Consider the following 12,582-nt stretch of genomic DNA (forward strand, 5'->3'; position numbering starts at 1 on the left):
TAAAAAAAAAAAAAAAAAAAAAAAAAATATATATATATATAGATTTTCTGGGCCAGGTTTGGGGAGTCTTATATATATATATAAGAAAAGATTGAGGAATTTTCTCTGAAAGTTGGAGAAAATGTATATATATATATTTTTTAAGTTGAAGTCTCACTCCATCACCCAGACTGGAGTGCAGTGGCCGCTCCTGGCCACTGCAGCCTCGAACTGCTGGGCTCCAGCAATCCTTCTGCCTCAGCCTTCCGAGTAGCTGGAACTATAGGTGCGCGCTATCACGCCCAGCTAATTTTTAAAAAATTTATTGTAGTGATGGGGTCTTGCCAAGTTGCCCAGGCGGGTCTCAAACCCACGGACTCAGGCAGTCCACTCACCTCAGCCAGTATTGTGGTAAAATAGACAATGAAATTTACTGTTTTAACCATTTTTAAGTATACAGCTCAGTGGCAGTAATTACATCCACTTTTGTAACCATCACCACCATCCATCCACACAACTTTTTTCATCTTGCAAAATTGAAACTCTGTACTCATTAGATAGTAACTCTCTATGCTCTCTTCTCCCCAGCCCCTGGCAGCCACCACTGTACTTTCTGTATTTATGACTTTGACTATTCAGGGAACCTTATATAAGTGGAATCATACAGTTTTTGTCTTTTTGTAACTGGCTTATTTCACTTAGCAAAATGTCCTCAAGATTCATTGATGTTGTTGCATGTGTCAGAGTTTTCTTTCTTTCTAAGGCTGAATAATATTACATTGTGTGTGTGTGTGTGTGTGTGTGTGTGTGTGTGTGTGTGTGTGTGTGTGTGTGTGTGTATACATACCACATTTTGATCCTCTCATCCGTTGATGGACACCTGAGCCGCTTCTATTTTTTGGCTTTTGTGAATAGTGCTGCTATGAACATGGGGTGCACAAATATCTCTTTGAGGCCCTGCTTTATTTCTTTGGATATATACCCAGAAATGGAATTGCAGGATCATATGGTAATCCTGTTTTTAATTTTTTGAGGATCTCCACACTGTTTGCCATAGAAGCTGTACCATTTTGCATTCCTACCAGCAATGCTCAAGGATTTGAGGGAACTATTTTTATAACAACTCTTCAGTACTGAACCTTTTTTTTTTTTTTAAGCTGTGGTCTAAATCTGTCACCCAAGCTGGAGTACAGTAGCACAGTTATGGCTCACCACAGCCTCAGTCTCCTGGGCTCAGGCAATCCTTCTGCCTTAGCCTCCTGAGTAGCTGGCACTACACGTACGTGCCACTATACCCAGCTAATTTTTTTGAATTTTTGTGGAGACATGGTCTCGCTAATGTTGCCTAGGCTAGTCTCGAACTCCTTGGCTCAAGAAATCCTCTTGTCTCAGCCTCCCAAAGTGCTGGGATTACAGGCATGATGGCTCATGCCAGTACAGATCTCTTGGCATTGATGTCCTATAAGACTAACCAAGAATTTATTAGTTGCCCTGTAAGTTCTGCTTCCTAGATTTAGAGACTTTTTTTTATAGTACCTCTTGGTTTATGGCACTCCCCTCCCTCCTCATTTCTGATATCTGAGTATTCCCCGAGCAGCAGTGACTGTACAAGTTATGTGAATAATCCTTTCCTTTGAGGTTTAGTCAGAAAATAAACCTCCCTTGTTTGGGCAGTTTACCCCATTCCATCTCACAACACAACACACAGGTACACACTTGCACTTCTCTACCCTCTCCCATGCTTTTTGCTAATGGCTAATAAAAGAATTGATAATTGTTTAAGTACCTGGCATTCTCCAGCTGCTCTCCTGTTCTCCCCTCCTCTCCAATCAAGCCAAATGGCCTAGATGTAGCAGGGAGTCAGGAGTCGGAGAGGAAACCAGTCACTGGGGATACAAAGATTTATGAGACACCTTCCCTGCCTTAAGTCATGTGGGAAGGGCTGTAGGAGTAGTGAGTGCAGCTGTTCCTCCGGCTCCTGATTTGTCAGGGAAGGTGGGAAAGTCTTAGGGGGAGGGTGCTTGAATGACCAGCACAAAAAGGCTGGGGAGGTATCTCTGTTTTACAGATGAGAAAATCATGTCAGAAATGTAAGTAACTGTGCTGGTGTCACAACACTACACTGGAGAGGCTAGCATTCAGACTCTGAAAGAATGCTAGTTTGAGACTGTGCGCCAAGATAAACTTCTGTATGAAAGACAAGCAAGCAACATTGGGGCTTTACTTTTTATCCATTACTTCACAAGATTCCAAATACATGAGTGCTAAGTTAAAAAAAGCAAATGATTACATTTTTTTTCCACCTTTAAATTTTTTATTTTAAAATTGTGGGGTACAATTCAGGGTTAGGTATACAGATATTCATTGTGCAAGTACCCTTGTTGATGAGGTGTGTCCCCCCTTCCCCAGGCAGAAGCCCACCACTGCCAATCCCACTTTCCTAACCCCCCAACCCCCTGCAGTTTCCCGCCACTGTCAATCCTTTTCTTATAGTATTATGGTAGTTGTTCAAGGTCCACTTATGAGTGAGAACATGTGATACTCAATACTTTGTTTCTGTGAAAGATCACTCAGTATTATTGTAAGTTCATCCAGGTTGATGATTACGTCTTTTAAGTGAATGTTTTTTAGGGATGGGGCATACAACAAAAACTATTATTCAGAATAATGCAAAGTTAGACTTTTTAGGAAAAACATTTTATTTTCACTAGTATGCTGAAATTTATTAAAGAATTTTTTTTTTTCTTTTTCCGAGTTGGAATGGAGTGCAGTGACCACTCCCGGCCACCGCAGCCTCGACCTGCTGGGCTCTGGCAATCCTCCCTCCTCAGCCTTCCAAGTAGCTGGAACTACAGATGCGTGCTACCATGCCCGGCTAATTTTTTTGATTTATTGCAGAGATGAGGTCTCGCCAAGTTACCCAGGCGGTTCTCGAACCCGCGGGCTCAGGCAATCCACTCACCTCAGCCTCCCAAAGGCGCGGGATTATAGGCTGAACCACCGAGCCCGGCTGGCAGCTTATTTTTAATAGCTAAAAACTGGAAACAGATAAATGTTTAATAGCTAAAACCTGGAAACAGGTAAACCTGATGAATGGATCAACAAAATGTGGTACATCCATTCAATGGAATACTACTCAGCAGTAACATAGAACAAACTATTGATATACACCGCAACATGGATGAATCTGAAAAGCATCACACTAAAGGAAAGTTTCCAGACACAAAAGACTACATACTGTATGGTTCTATTTATAGGAAATTCTGGAAAGAGCAAACTATAGAGTCAGAAAGCAAACCTATTTTTGCTAGAGTCTGGGGTGAGAGAAAGACACTGGCTATAAAGGGGCACAAAGAAACTTTCTGGGCTATTAGAAATGTTCTATGTCATTATTTCAGTGTTGATTCTATGGATGTATACATTTGTCAAAATTAATCAAATGTATTTATATATAAATACATATATATATCTCAAATAAAAACAAGAAGACAAACCTAGGGCATCACTTGGGGAAATATTTTTAAGCTTTGAATTTGGAGATCGTATTGTAAACAAGGTATCTGTAGTATTCATTTATATGTGAATCTATACCAAATATTGGCCCCTAAAATGTGTTTGCATAGAAAATCGTGAATGATCTGCTTGCTTTAATATCTCATTGCATTTTTGCTTTCTCTTTACCTCTCTGCCCAACCTAGAAAAACTCATTGAGGGACTAAAATCTCCTGACACTTCTCTTCTGCTCCCTGACCTCTTGCCTATGACTGATCCTTTTGGTAGCACTTCCGACGCTGTAATTGGTAAAGTTGTCATCTGTTTCTTTAGTCATGCATGATATATGTGTCTCATTCAAGAATGATGAGTACCTAAGTAAAGATCTCTAGTGAAGAGCCCCAATGAGGAGTGGGAATGCCACGAGGCCTCTTGGTTTTGGAGCTATGCCTTGTGCTAACCCAGAAGCCAAGGCTATTTAATCTCACTTGTTAAGACTTAAAATGAAGGCTTTTTCTCTGCTTTTCAGGGGCACAACACTGTTATTTTTACCTTTCTTGATATCCTGAGTTTTCTAGAATTAATTTCTTATGAAAGAGGAAGAATATGAAAAAAATTCACATTTAGTTACAAAACGTTCATTTAAAAAGTTTACTTTTAACTGGACTTTATCTTTACTGAACTTAATGGAATTTAGTAGATTATTCTTTAGAAGGCCTGTGTATATACCAGGTATCAATAACTGAGAAAACACTGCCTGGTGGTTCAGCCCAATGAAAGGAATACAGGGCTGGGGCTTAGTCTGCTTCCTCTCTCACATTTTCCTGTGCTCTAACAGCAAAGCAGGCAAGACCTGCAAAATGGCCAAGGCCCATGGAAAGACTTCATAACCCTATTGGGCAAAAAAGTCTTAGAACTCGGAAATGCATGACCTTCCAGAGAGATTGTCCTATGGTTGAGGGGTGTTACGTGGTGCAGAACACCTCCCAGTTACCTCATGGGATGGGGTGTGCATGGCACAGAGGATATTTTCCCCTGGCTTATTTCTTTTTCTTTTGTTTTCTTTTCTTTTTTTTGAGTTGGGATTCTTTTCTTTTTTTTGAGTTCTAATTCTGTTGCCCAGGCTGGAGTGCAGTGGCATGCTCATGGCCACCCCAGCATCTACCCGCTGGGCTCAGATGATCCTCCCACCTCAGCCTTCCAAGTAGCAGAACTACAGGCATGTGCTGCCACGCCTGGATAATATATATATTTTTTAATTGTAGAGATGAGGTCTTGGCAAGTTGCCCAGGTTTCGAACCCATGGGCTCAGGTAACCCTCTCACCTCGGCCTCCCAAAGTGCTGGGACTACAGACTTGGGCCACTGCACACAGCCAAATTTATCTTATTTATTTATTTATTTTTAAAAATTTATTTATTTTTGGATTGGAGTCTCTCTCTGTCACCCAGGCTGGAGTGCAATGGCACGCTCATGGCCACCACAGCCTCGATCTGCTGGGCTCAGGTGATCCTTCTTCCTCAGCCTTCCAAGTAGCTGGAATTAAAGACACGTGCCACCATGCCCGGCTAATTTATTTATTTATTGTAGAGGTGAGATCTTGCCAAGTTGCCCAGGCTGGTCTTGAACCCATGGGCTCAGGCAGTCCTTTCATCTTGGCCTCCCAAAGTGCTGGGATTATAGACGTGAGCCACCATGCCTGGTTTATTTCTTAAGAAAAGCTAAATTACCAGGAGAAATTAAGGTGCCTTTCAGCCTATCTCTTCTGATGGGGAAGAACTTTGCTGAGTGATTTGTGCTCTGAATTTGCCAATAAAAACTGATGATCACTGAGATTGGCCATATTAGCCTTGCACATACAGGCTCAATCTGTGAAGCCCAAACATTCATATCAGCAAAAATAAAGAAACTTACTGTGTTTCCCATCTTGCCTGAGACGGGCATGTGAGAGACTTGTTAGAAGAAAGGCTTCACAGAATCTCCTAAAGAACTATCTGACTCTCCCTTATCCTTCCTCTTCTTTCTTAATGCTATGTTACGAAAGAAAAATCTGATGTTGCTGTTGAGAGTCTCATACCAGGACTGGAGCCCCCAGTTCCCCAGCGCCTTCCATCTCAGACGGAGTCTGTGACCTCGAACCGCACAGGTCAGTCAGGTGTCTGGAGCTGCGGGGGCTGGTCAGTGAGTGAACCCTCCAAGCTAGTCTTTCTACTGCAGCAGTTGATCCTGGGTGTGTTTCGCACCTCCTAGATTGAGCACCTCCTAGGATGTTATAGCCCCGGCTTCTAGATGTTGAGGGATAGATTTCCTTGCTACAGACCTAAGTACTTTCTGGAGCCATGTTCTTTGTAGAGTAATCTCTGAATTTTCTCTGGTTACAGTATTTCTTTATTCAAGATTCTTTTCACTGGTGGCATGTTTTCTCTACCTCCTTAATTAAAGAACTCTGCTGAGCTGTAAGGATGCTTTTAGTTCCTCCAGGTTGCTGAGCAATTTCTCCTATCTAACATTGTCAGTGATACCCATGGACTCATCTTCTGTATGTTGATATTCTGTTCCCAGGACAGTGCTTTAGTCACATATAGGTGATATCATACTAATTAAAAAAATTTAGTGTTAGTAGAATTTCTTAACTGCTCATAAATACAGATTTGATGGCTTTGATTTTTTAAAAATCCATAATTGACCTTGATAAAAATATTTGGTTTTCTAACTTAGAATAGAACCAATTAATAATCTAAGAACTAGCCGGGCTCGGTGGCTCAGCCTGTAATCCTGTGCCTTTGGGAGGCTGAGGTGAGTGGATTGCCTGAGCCCGTGGATTCGAGACCCGCCTGGGCAGCGAGACCTCATCTCTACAATAAATCAAAAAATCAGCCGGGCGTGGTAGCGCATACCTGTAATTCCAGCTACTCGGAAGGCTGAAGCAGAAGGATCTCCGGAGCCCAGCAGGCTGAGGCTGCGGTGCCCGGGAGCGGCCACTGCACTCCAGTCTGGGCGACAGAGTGAGACTCCAACTCAAAAAAAAAATAATAATAAAAATAATAATCTAAGAACTGTGAGGATAAACTCATTCAGGTTAAAAAAAAAGTTACCCCCTAAACAATATGATTTATTTTCCTCGTCATCACTTGGATGTTTTCTACCTGAAAACAATTTCTGTGTCAAAGTGCTTGAACTCTGAATTTTGTCTTCTTTCTTTTCTTTAACTGAAACCAAAATCATGTGTTCAAAGGACCAATTCAAATGTATGGTATACTACTAGTAAGAGGCATTTTGAGTTGAGAAGTAGAAAGTACTGATTAATCTTGTCGCATTCTGCTAATAACAAGCCACTGTCAACCCTCTCCTAATCAGTTTGGATACCTGTAGTAATTTCCTCCTGTGAGGATTTTTTCCCCTAGAATAGCTTGCTCCACTTCTGTGAGTTTTTAAGAAAAGTTTAAATGAAACTCTAGTTTCAAAGCCCTATTTCCCAAATGGCATTTGCTGAGTTGCTGAAGTTATGTTGGCATCCATATCAAAGACTTGTTTAACTAGCAACCTTTGAGCAAAATATTCCCTATTTCTATTATAATGTAAAGAGGAATCTAGAAATACCTGTTTCTATAGATGGACATCCCTAAGGCTTAGCATGTTTCTTTTGTTTTTCTCTCTCCCATCTTGGTTTATATGTATAACATGTAAATGCAGTAACTTGAAGGCTAAAATCTAATCTCGTGATATTGTTGTATGTGTCACTTAATGCCATCACTGACCTGGGATGCGGTGAATCTGGACTCAGATTCTCTCACCGGGGAAGATTCCCTGCTTGATTGCTCTCTGCTTTCTAACCCTACTACTGACCTTCTGGAAGAGTTTGCCCCCATAGCAATCTCTGCTCCAGCCCATAAAGGTAAACGCTTTCTTCCTTTCAAGGAATTATTTATCAGTCCTCAACCAGGCACAGTGGCTCATGCCTGTAACCCCAGCACTTTGGGAGATCAAGAAGGGAGGATTACTTGAGCCCAGGAGTTCAAGACCAGCCTAGACAACATAGTGAGATCTTATCTCTACAAAAATAGAACAATTAGCTGGGTGCTGTGATGCACACCTGTAGTCCCAGCTCCTTAGGTGGCTGAGGCAGAAAGATCATCTGAGCCCAGGAGGTTGAGGCTACGGTGAGCTGTGATCATGCCACTGTACCCCAGCCTGGGTGAAAGAAGAAAAAAAGAGCTAATCCTTCAAGGTTGAACTTGTGAAAGTTTTGAATTTATTTCACCTTTAAGTCATGACTGATGACTGGGTTTCTCCTTCTAATCTGCCATTTTCAATTCTTAATCTTGGGGTAATACTGGTTTTTGAAATTCTGCTGTAAAGAGGTAACTAGAATTGAGTTTTATTCAGTGAGTGGTTTGTGACAGTGTTAGGCACAATACCTGGCTGTGCATAGGCATTTACTGAACTTTGTGATTGGGTAGTGCAAATGGTTTCCTGGAAGGAGAAAATGCACAGAGAATGAACAGCTTAAGTTCCTTCTGAAGGAAATTCAAGAAGGAAGCCTCCCCAAGATGAGTAAAAATAATTACCTTGTGGTTTGCAATGGTGATTGCTGAGTTTTTGTTTTTGCCCTGATAGCATTAAAATGATTATGTTTTTATAGAGTGTGTAGAGGGAAGTTACCTGTTTAAACAGTTATGTCTGGCAAGAGTATGTTAGCAGCAATGTATAATTACAGAAAAGCATTGCTTGCAAAATAGATGCTCAGCTAACACTTGCTGGTAAGGGAGCTTTAATTAGAATGGAGAAGACTATTCTGACAAACTCCTGCGTGAGGTCTCAGTACATGCGATCTTGACACCAACATTCCCTGAGGCATCTGGGTTGTTTGAAAATGTCTTTTTTTCCCCCCTCAGTCACAGTGCAGTGAGTCCTTCCAGAAGTATATTGTTTGCCTTATGTATAGTGGTTACTTCTTAAAGAGACACTAATTATCTTCCCCCTTCCCTTGCCTCTGATTTTGAGTTTTTCAGATATTGTTAATCAGGTCTCTCTTCCCTCAGTAAAGATGACAAATGACTAATTCCTGTGCCTTTGTGATTTAGTGACATTAAAGAGATACCACACCATAGTTATAATTAGTAGTCTTAAAAATATTAGAGAAAATTCTTCTGAGAATATTTCTCTTTACTCCTTTTTGAAAGTCTTAATATGGCCAGCTCTAAAGCATTTTTTCCTGTGTCTCTAGATTTGCTACTTTTATTTCAACTCAGAAAAATAAGTACTTTCACCATTAAAGACAACAGCTATTGTACAGTTGGGAACTTTGTGTCTCTTTCACATTCTCTCCTTTGCTAATCTCTACTTCTGTTGTTTCTGCTTGTGTACTTGCATTCTGTATTAAGCTGCAGAAGATAGTAATCTCATCTCAGGTTTTGATGTCCCTGAGGGCTCGGACAAGGTGGCGGAAGATGAGTTTGACCCTATTCCTGTATTGATAACCAAAAACTCACAAGGTAAGAAAAAGGCGGGGGCAAAGAGAATAGCTTGGCATCAGCTCTCTTCAGAAAAGTAATATTACCAGTCTGCAGAGCAGAAGAACCAACATTTTAATGATGGACACGGGGAGCAAGGGGTAATGACAGTCACTATGGGTTGGTCCAGTATAGCTAGATAGAGATGGAGATACTGATACAGGGATCTTATAGCTTGACTGTGGGTTTCTTTAGCAAGAACTGCTTAATAGTTGGCTAAAAGCTAGTTTTTACAATCAAGCCCAAAATAAAGTGATCTTCAGTCAGTGGCAACATGAAGTTGTGTGTCAAAAACACTTAACATTTTTATCATGGTTAGAACAATCTGTAATAAATATTCTTTTTTTTAATCAATATTTTTTATTATGATATTGTGGGGTACAGTTAAGGGTTAGGTATACAAATATGCTTCATTTAGGCCCCCTTGTTGATAACAGGTGTTTCCCCATCCCCAGACAGATGTTTACTACCATTAGTTGTAATAAATATTCTTAAAGAGGTTAAATGTGGTGTTGTGGTATCATACACAACTTTTAGACATTAGTGGAGCATCCTTTTCCCTCTTTGATGGATGAAAATCACTTGAGCATGCCATAAAACACTAAATTGTCATAGAACATCTATTTATCTTTTAAAGCACATTCTTATTGTTGTGACTTAATAACTAGTTTCTCCCCAAAGCAGAAATTATTGATTTTAACTTTACCAGAGAGATGGCTTGGTGTTATCAGGAGGTTAGCATACAGCCAGCAATTCTCAGGCACGATAAGTATTGATTTGAAAGTAGCGTCTTCTTTGCAAGGTGTCCTGCCTATACTATGGTGTGCACAAAGTGCCTGAACTTTTGGTGGGAGGTGGCAGATGGCTAATTTATATGTTTAAAAACCAACACGTAAGGGATTGCAAATGTAAAATGTTGCTTCTCTAGGGTTTTTTTGGTTTGTTTGTTTCTTTCTTCTTTGCTTGCTCTGCACATCTAAACCTTAATCCTGTGTGTTTTGTATTGAATTCCTATCTCTCCACTTCCAGGTGGGCACTCTAGAAACAGCAGTGGGAGCTCTGAGTCCAGTCTTCCCAACCTAGCCAGGTCTTTACTGCTGGTGGATCAGCTCATAGACCTGTAGCCGTGACCCAGTAGCAGATGCAGTTCTGTAACCTTCATACCGTAATACAAGTTTTCATTACGGAGTTATGAGAAAAATGATTTTTTAAAAAAATCTGCAAACAAGGGGCCCTCCAGCCCTTTTTTCCTACCCCTTGCCTTCTCCTGTAGAAATGATAAGGAAAGAAAATCACTTTGGCCCTCCATATATTCCTTGGCCAGTGCCTCCCTGTTAGTTTGCTGTATTTTCTCATTATCCTTCTTCAATAGCATTATCTTAAATCAAGCACTAGATGCCATGAGCTTCACCTCTGCTGGAATCGACTCCACCCAAAGCTTAATTGTAACTGAAACTAGTGAATTGACACCTTTGTCTCATTCTTGCTAGGAATGGCCTCCCAAATCAATCTTCCCAATCCCTGTCTCCTTTGGCCAGATGCTGATGAATGTGTTTCCCTATTTTTGCTTTTTATCCTGATGCATTATCATGAGGACATGGCTTCTTCAGTTGGTCTTAACTCTAGGCAGCAGCCTGGAGATGGGTGTGTGGTTTAAGAGAGGGTGAAACTAACTGACTGATAGTACATGTTTGAGAAGAGAAATTGAGCCCAGCTCTAGCCAACAACTTCGACCTTGTTTGATCATTGACTTAGCCAAGGGATTTTACACCCCATGCAACCTGCCCAGCATTTGTCCAGCTTTCTGGCATCCATTGAACCGTGATTTCTCAGATCTGGAGACGTGACTGCAAGTACTTGAGATCCTTGGATAAAATGTATATGTTATATAAAGCCCAAGTGTTACCATTCCTTTTTATGTTTACTGCCCCAAGCTGGGATCTCAGAATTAGACCAAAACAAGACAATGGTGGTAATATGATACCTTTTATTAGAATACTTTTAACTGGGGGAGGGGGGGAGAATGGGGAAGGGGAAGGAATTGTAGCAGAAACAGATGTATTTTTCTTGTGATTTTTATTTTGAATCAAATATTGTAAATTGTGTATAAATGAAGATGCTGAATAGTTCTGTTTCCACTTGGCGTTTCAAGTCCGATATCAGGTGTCTGTACAGGGTTTTGATCTCTTTCCCTTGTATAACTACACAGCAATCCTACAGTGTAACATATGGAGTCATTTTGAGTAGACTTGTGTGTTGCTATAAGCTTTCAGCAGGTCCTCTGTCTCTAGAATAAGCATGTTGTTTATTTCCAGATAATCAGAAATAAATGTGCTGACAAACTGGGCACAATTTGACTGTGCCCAGCTTACCTTTCTTTCTCTCTGATGTTTAAATTGAAGGCTGCAGCCAATGGAATATGTTCAGTTGGTTTTCCTTGGCTTCCTAGATTTAAAACAACAACAACAACAACAACAAAGCATAGTTATCCATTAACCTTAGAATATTGTTTATAAGATAAATAAAGGTCCCTGCACTGACATGACAGTACGACTCATGGTCACCTTCTGTATATGTACTTACTCATTAAAGTGTATTTTTTTTCCTTATGTGGAAAGCACTTTTCTGAAATCACCCTTCTGAAAAGAGGCGGGCACAGAGAACCCCACTGTTCTCTGCCTCTTGTGCCATTGTCCATGATCAAAAGGGAAACTCTTAGTTGATCAGGATTTGTACAAATAAAATTCCGAGTCCATTTGCTTGTTTCGCTATCTAGTACTTTTATTTCTTCTTCCTCATGTTTGCACTTTAAGGGGGGAAAAAAAGTTTAACAGCAAGAACAGCCTGCAAAACAGTGTACCCTGGAAGGCAAGCTTTGACCCCAGTAATGTGAGAACAGCCTTTGAAAGGCATCAGAGGAAAGTGAATCTTTTCCTCGTCCGTCTGACTTTAAATACTTCCCGTGCAGACTGGAACTAGATGACCTAAGTAAAGGCCCCTGTTAGGAAACAGATCATTTCCAAAATCGAGAGAGGCACAAGCTTCCTGCCAAGGATTAAAAAAAGATATCCATGAAAGACTCTCCATGATCAGGTAGCAGTGAACTTGGCTTATCCCTTAATGGACAGGAAAATTGCTACAGGTCACAAGTGTATTCTCTTTCCTGGACATAGAAAGAATGTATAAACTAACGAAGGAAATGTTTATTTTTAAATAAGATTAATGTTTTAGTTCTATGTTTTCATATTTGATTTTTCATATATACGTGTTAAAGATATAAAATATCTATAGTTTCTTAATTTAATTGAAACCATGAAGAGTACAGTTTAGAAATTAGGTCTGTCTAAATTGTTCCTTTCATGCATTACCCATAATTACATTGAGATATATTATCTAGCCATTTGGCTCAATAAAGCTTAATGGAGCCAGTTAATGAAAATGAACAGACCAGAAGCGAGAGACAGCAGTACATGCCCGAGAGAGGTAATGACAAGAGATTATCTTGGGCTTATTCTTTAGAGTAGGGCCCCAAAGGGGAGAACTGTTTTTCTGTTACAGAATACACATGAGTGTTTGGTAAATGGGACCTTCCTTGGTTT

The 12,582-nt window shown here is 40.4% G+C and overlaps 1 protein-coding gene across 1 annotated transcript in view; it reads left to right on the top strand.

Annotated features, from left to right (window-relative positions):
- Positions 1 to 11,749, top strand: part of LOC103259644 (AP2-associated protein kinase 1-like) — a gene marked incomplete at its 5' end in the record, with an annotated part of 41,143 nt that extends 29,394 nt beyond the window's left edge. The window contains 5 exons of the mRNA XM_008057301.1: positions 3,678 to 3,779; positions 5,515 to 5,616; positions 7,255 to 7,365; positions 8,855 to 8,965; positions 10,013 to 11,749. Coding sequence (XP_008055492.1) covers positions 3,678 to 3,779; positions 5,515 to 5,616; positions 7,255 to 7,365; positions 8,855 to 8,965; positions 10,013 to 10,107 — 521 coding nt within the window. The remainder of the gene's footprint in view (positions 1 to 3,677; positions 3,780 to 5,514; positions 5,617 to 7,254; positions 7,366 to 8,854; positions 8,966 to 10,012) is intronic.
- Positions 11,750 to 12,582: the final 833 nt, after the last annotated feature.

This window comes from Carlito syrichta, unplaced genomic scaffold (assembly GCF_000164805.1).
Source record: "Carlito syrichta isolate Samal-C Ts95f unplaced genomic scaffold, Tarsius_syrichta-2.0.1 Scaffold302941, whole genome shotgun sequence".
NCBI classification, from domain to species: Eukaryota; Metazoa; Chordata; class Mammalia; order Primates; family Tarsiidae; genus Carlito; species Carlito syrichta.